The following is a 7,195-nucleotide window of genomic DNA, read 5'->3' on the forward strand; positions in this document are numbered from 1 at the left end:
GGTGTGACAGGGGAAAAGGAGTCTTGTTTATTTGGTATAGCATTTCAGATTTGCAGGGGAAAAAGTTTCGTAGATTTCCTTCACAGTAATGTAATATACTTAATACTACTGAACTTTATAATTAAGAAGGGTTAAATGGTAAATTTTATGCCATCTGTTTTTTTTAACTAAAACAATATAGGAAAAGTAAGACTTGTGTGTATTCTGAAAATGAAATTCTCAGATTAGGAGCATATACCTTTCCTTTAGCTACTTTTGCCTGATTTTGATATTTCATATTCCCCAGTTTCATCTGTATTAACCTCAATGTACATCTTGTTCTATACTTTGTTTCTCCTTCCTAAGTTTTGAAGACCCATCCCAGTGTTTTAGAAAACTCTCATTCCTTATGAGTTGATAATCACTCAGAGTCTGCCCCCCAATTCTGCACTTTGAGTATAACTTGTATGAGAGAAGAATATGAAATAACCACAAAAGAGCAGTGAAATGTGTTGATATGGGATTGTATGGTCAGATAAAATATGCATAACTGTGTAATTTCCCATTGGAAAATTAAATTTATTTCCATCAACTCTGCCTTGTCTCTTTGAATTTTAATTTCTGTATGTTCTCTTTGCTACAGGTACATGTGAAGCTTTTATTCTTATCTAACTGTCCTGTTAATTTTAGCTTATTTGCTGCTATATATCATCATGATATAATCTCTGGAGTTGCACTATGTCATCATTACCAGCATCATCATTATTTAGTAAGTATCAGGAATTTGATTACCCAGTAGTCCTTATCTGTAATGTGAACATGAAAATAATTAATTCCACTGCCATCTTCAGTGATCACAATTTCTTTCTTACTTCCCTAGTTCTCATAATTACATTTGCACCTGAATTGGCTGGATCAATGGATGGAGGGAATCGCTCAGTTGTGTCTGAATTTGTGTTTGTGGGACTCACCCATTCATGGGAGCTGCAGCTTCTTCTAATGGTGTTCACCACTGTGCTCTATGTGGCAAGCATGACTGGGAACATCCTCATTGTGTTTTCTGTGACCATTGATCCTCATTTACATTCCCCCATGTACTTCCTACTTGCCAGTCTGTCTTTCATTGACATGGGAGCCTGCTCTGTTGCCTCACCCAAGATGCTTTATGACCTTTTCAGGAAGCATAAAGTCATCTCCTTTAGTGGCTGCATTACTCAGATTTTCTTCATCCACGTCATTGGTGGTGTGGAGATGGTGCTGCTCATTGCCATGGCTTTTGACAGATATGTGGCCATATGTAAGCCCCTCCACTACCTGACCATCATGAGCCCACGAATGTGCATTTTACTTTTGGCTGCTGCCTGGTCTCTTGGTGTCAGTCACTCACTCTTCCAACTGGCATTTATTATTAATTTACCCTTCTGTGGTCCTAATGTGTTAGACAGCTTTTACTGTGACATTCCCCGGCTTCTCAGACTGGCCTGTACTGATACCTACAAATTGCGGTTAATGGTAATTACTAACAGTGGGTTTATCTGTGTTGGTTCTTTCCTCATACTCTTCATCTCCTACATTTACATTCTGTTTACTGTTTGCAAAACTTCCTCAGGTGGCTCATCCAAGGCTCTTTCCACCCTGTCAGCTCATATATCTGTGGTCATTTTGTTCTTTGGTCCAACCATATTTATCTATTCATGGCCACACCCCAAGTCACGAATGGACAAGTATCTTGCTATTTTTGATACAGTTGTCGCGCCTTTTCTGAATCCAGTTATCTATACATTCAGGAATAAAGAAATGAAGACAGCAATGAAAAGAGTATGCAAACAGCTTGTGACTTACAGGAAGATTTCATAAATGATATGATTAAACTTTTTAACTAATAATGGTGTATAATTTTCCTATCTTTCATATTTTTATTTTATATTTTTAAGATTTATTTGTTTATGCATACAAGAACTGGAATACAGGCCAGAGGTGCAGGGAGTGAGAGGATTCAGCAGAGACAGAGTGGGGAAGAGAAAAGGCAGACTGACTGAAACATACTGCTGAGGGGAACAATGGATGAGAGAAGAGAGGTCTGCTGCATCAGTGGGTTGCTCTCTGGCAGGCCTGGGAATGAACTCATGCTGCTTATTCTGTGGATCTTCACAGTGCTGTGTTTAACCCCTTTGCCCCACCAGAGAGGCACCATCTTTCATGTTTTAAATTCAGGAATTTCAAGGCATCAAATATTGAGTTAAGTGTTTTTATGCTTGTACCATAATTCTTAAATGATGAATGTACTTGTTTCTTTTGAGAGGAGAACCATGAAAGAAGTATACATCCCTATCTATATAAGTCCCATTAAATTAAATTCAACAATGTTATGTAGTTATTGGTGAACAGGTCTTGTTTTTCTCTTCTTTGTTTCTCTTTTCTTTTCTGACCTTCATTGCTAAGTATTTTTATTTTGATGCCATTTTAAATAGTATTTTTTGTTTCAATATAATTTTTTAAAGATTAATTTATTTATGCATGCAAGACCTGGGGTACAGGCCAGAGATGCAGGGGGTGAGAGGATTCACCAGAGACAGACTGAGGAACAGAACAGGCAGACTAACCAAAATACTCTGCTAAGGGGAGCAGCGGGCAAGACAGAAGAGGTCTGCTTCCCCGTGTGGGCTGCTCCCTGGTGGTCAGTGGTTGAACTCATACTGCAGAGGCTTCAGATTGCTTCATAGTGCAGTGCTTACCCCCTTACCCACTAGGGAGGCCCTCAATATCATTTTTGTTGTTAATAAATGGAATTAGATTTCACTTATTGACATAATATACTTGAAAACTTGTTACTTTTTCTAGTTTTTGAATGGATTTAATAGCATTTTATTCATAGATGACCATTTTGTCAGGAAATAAAGTTATTTTACCTCTGTTCTGGTAAGGAATCATTTTATTCATATGTGTTATCTTATTGAACTTGCTAGGTCATTCAGTACAATGCTGAATAGAAGGGTTTAGAGTGAACATCCTTGACTTGTTTCTGCTCTTGTGAGAAAAGCATTTAGTTTTTCTCATCAAGTGTGATGCTAGTTACTCCTGTAACTTTTATAGATGACATTTTCAGGCTGAATGAGATCTGAGCAGTGCAACCGCTAAAGAAAACTCATAAATCATTGGGTTTTGTGAATAGCATGCTCTCACATCAGTGAAGTAGAGACTATCCAGTAGGAAGTACATGAGGAAATATATTTGAGAATTAGTGGTCACAGAAAATACCAGTAATTTTTGCCACACAGAACATAGAGGAGAAGCCCAGGAGGTGAAATTGGATCTCCCATGAACGGGTGAGTCCCAGAAACACAACTCAGACATAACCAAGAAATTCCCCCCTTGATTCATATTATTCAGCCTACTGGGGTGCCAGTGAAATTTGAGAAGTAGGAAAGTGAGAATGAAATTATGATTATTAGAGATGCTAATTGTATAAATTATTTACATGTAAAATTCACATTACAGATGAAAACTATACAGGAAATCCAATGATAATGATGATGTTTCTGGTGGTAATGATGTTTATGACTTGAGGGTTGGGATATACATGAAATGAGATTTGTGTGTGTGTGCATGTATGTGTTTGTAGTGAATACCTGACATAAAGTGATTTGATTCCATTTGTAAAGGCAACCTAAGGATAATGGGTATCACAGAAGTGGAAGAGTGAGAGAAAACATTAGCGAACTCATTCAAAGAACTAGTAGGGCATCCCTGATCATCTAGGGGTTATTACTCAGTGCTATCATCACTAAGGCCTGAGTTTGACCCGGTCAGGGGAGCTAACCCACATATGGTGAAGGAGCTCTCACCTGTCTCTTTTTTTTTTTATATATTTATTTATTTATACAAGCACTGGGTACAGTCAGAAGTGCAGGAAGGTGAGAGGATTCACCAGAACAGGGGACAGAACAGGCAGACTGATGAAATACACTGCTGAGGGGAGCAGCGGGCATGGCAGGAAGGTCTACACGCCATGTGGGACCCTCGCCGGCAGCCGGGGATCGAACCAACTCTGCAGAGGCTGCGGGCAGCTTTGCAGCACAGCGCTCAACTGCTGCATCTCCAGGGGAGGCACAGATCTCTCCTGTCTTATCCAGTGCTCCACTGAGCAGTACATTTCAATAAATTCACCTGTTCTGCTTCTACTCTGTGTCTGGCATTTCCTCCCACCCCCACAACCCTGCCTACTCACCAGTTCAATAAAAAAAAAAAACAAAACAAAACAAAACAAAAAAAAAAACAAAAAACACTTCTTGTTAAGAAACAGAACAAAGAAACAAACAAAAATAATCCAAAAAAATAATAGAGGAAAAATTTCCAAATCTGGGAAAGGAACTAAATATGTAAGGCCATGAGCTGTATTAAGACCTTGTTATTTAAATGTAGTGAGATGTGCACAAAGACACATAGTAGTGAATCTTCCTGGACTTCAAGAGAAATTAAACATATTGAAGGTGACAGGGAAAAGAAACTGGTAACCTATAAAGTTTTCCCATCAAGCTTACATCAAACTTAGCAGAAGATACCTACAAGCAAGGAGATAATGAAACTTCCTAGAGTTCAAGACAAAGAAAAAATATTGAAGGTGACTGGGGAAAAGAAGCAGGTAACCTATAAAGGTACTCCCATCAATTACATCAAACCTAGCAGAAGAAACCTACAAGAAAGTAGATAATGGAATGGTGTATTTAAAAATAATCAAAGATAATAACTGCTAGTCAAGAATATAATTGCTAGATATAAAGGAGATACCAAGGCCTTCCTGGAAAAGAAACTGAAAGAATTTGCAACTCAGTACTACCCCTGCAAGAAATGTTGAGAAAAACTATATTAATTGCAGAAAAGAATATCCACAAAGGTTGTCAGAAGTAATAAAACCGGAAAATTGAAGACCAAATGGCAGTTGCAAATACTTATATATCAGTGATCACCCTAATTTTAAATGGACTGAATTTACCAATCAGAAGGCACGGTGTGGCAAGTTGGATCATAAACCAAAATCCAATGGTTCACTATCTCTAGGAGACCCACTGAGCTGTGATTCTTACCATAGAGCAGTATTCATCACTTGTCAAGCATTTCTTTAACCAATACTTTCCTCTACTTCTACATCATCTTTTTGGCATCCTTTCTAGGAGGGTTGAGTATATGTACGTGAGTACATGCTTTCACATAAATCTATACACTTCCACTTATAACTACAATGCCCTCAAATGAGCATCTCTTAAGACTGGAATATTCCCTATCCCTTGATTATGTGATATAAAATAAAGGTTGAGTAATTTTGACTTGTTGATACATAGTATTTATGTAATGCTAATGCTAATAATAATAACTAGTACCTAATAATTATTGAATCCTGAAAATGTTACCAAATGTGCTACTTACTCTATTGTTTCGTTATCCCTAAGTAATCTTATGTATAGGGATTATTATCTCTCTTTTTCATATGTGGGTACTGAAGCTTAAGAAAGTTAAACAGGGCCTCCCTGGTGGCGCAGCGGTTGAGCTCTGGGCTGCGAAGCTTCCCGCAGCCTCTGCAGCGCCAGTTCGATCCCCGGCCACCAGTGAGGGTCCTGCATGGCGCGCAGACCTCTCCTGCCGCCCGCTGCTCCCCTCAGCAGTGTACTTCGTCACTCTGCCTGTTCTGCTCTCTGCTCTGGCTCTGGTGAATTCTCTCACCCTCCTGTGCTTCTGACTGTACCCAGAATAAAATAAAATAAATAAATAATAAATAAATAAATCTATCTTTTTTTTTTTTTAAAAAGAAAGTTAAACAATGTCTCCTTGTCATGGTTAGTAGGGATAAGTAGAGTTGAAACCATCTCCTTTTCACTTGGAGATCTGTGTTTTTAATGGACTATGGTGTTGGATTATGGTTCTTTGGTGTTGGGAAAATTATGGGAACCACACCTGCAGGGAGACATGCTATGTTGTGAATAATGAAGAAGAGTATAAAATAATGATATGTCATTAATTTTAAAATAGAAAAACAGGAACACATAAAAATTGTGCTCTCAAAAACTAACCATATAAAATGATATGGATAGATCCAATGATAGATACACTTTGTGCCAAAATGATAAGACACTTGACTCTATCAAAATACTCTTTTGCATCATTGTGAGGTAATGTTTACCACAATATGTCAGGTGTCTTTTTGGCAATTTCCTGCTGTCAGACCCACTCTTCTATGACCCTTAGAAAGCATTTTATGTATTGTTATAGTGATAGGTGACACTATTATAGTGAATAGGTGATACTGTGTTGTAGTGATAGGTGGTGAACGTAAATGTAAAATAGGAGTATTTTATTTTATAAACCTCATAAAAAAGAATTAAATTGTGGATACAGTGATCAACATTATATCCATGGTTCTGGCAATTTAAAAATAAATGTTATGTAATATTTTTTGTAAAAATTGTAATAATTAATATTTTGTCACTTTTAAGATGTTTGATGAACTTAAGGAAATCCAATGTGTTTGTGTTTATTAATTAACAAAGTTAGCTACTTAGATTATTTTTTAATTGTTCGATATTTTTTGATACTTTATTTTGACTGTCTATATTCCACATATAAATGGAGCCACCATTATTTGTCTTTATCCTTCTGACTTATTATGTTTAACATAATCTCACCATTCCATTCATGTTGCCATGAATGGCAATAATTTTTCTATTTTTTTAATAGCTGGATTGTATTCCTTATACTCTACATCTTCATAATCCACTCATCTATTTTGGGGCACGTATGTTTTTTGGTTGGTGTCTTTTTTTTTTTTTTTCTCCAGGCGGAAAGGTTTTTTTGCATACATCTCTTCATCTCCATTTCTATTTCCATTCTATGTCTCTTCTATTTTGTTTGTAGTTCATGTATTCTTATCCTTCTTATTCTCAGTCTTTTATATTCACTCATATTTGCTACCTTTAATTATTTTTTGTACCTTGATACATAAAGAAAGACTCAGCTGTGTTCCTATTTCTGTTCTACAAGTGTTCTTCAGGAATTTTTGGACTTTTTAAATTTAAAATTAGAAAACATTATTTCTCCCATCATTAACGATTCCAGCAGTCATATCATAAAATAAGTGTGTAAACAATAAAATGATGTGGCCTCCCTATTGGCGCAGTGGGTTGAGCACAGTGCTGTGAAGCCATCCACAGCCTCTCCAGTGTGG

General features: G+C 37.0%; 1 protein-coding gene across 1 annotated transcript; it reads left to right on the forward strand.

Moving 5' to 3' along the window:
- Positions 1 to 897: 897 nt before the first annotated feature.
- LOC311175555 (olfactory receptor 4F3/4F16/4F29-like) lies at positions 898 to 1,836 on the forward strand (the record flags this gene model as incomplete). The annotated part of the gene is made up of 1 exon (XM_084240484.1): positions 898 to 1,836. The coding sequence occupies one exon, from the start codon at positions 898 to 900 to the stop codon at positions 1,834 to 1,836; it is 939 nt and encodes a 312-aa protein (XP_084096610.1).
- Positions 1,837 to 7,195: the final 5,359 nt, after the last annotated feature.

The sequence above is a fragment of the Talpa europaea genome (assembly GCF_964194135.1).
Source record: "Talpa europaea genome assembly, chromosome: 8".
Classification (NCBI taxonomy): Eukaryota; Metazoa; Chordata; class Mammalia; order Eulipotyphla; family Talpidae; genus Talpa; species Talpa europaea.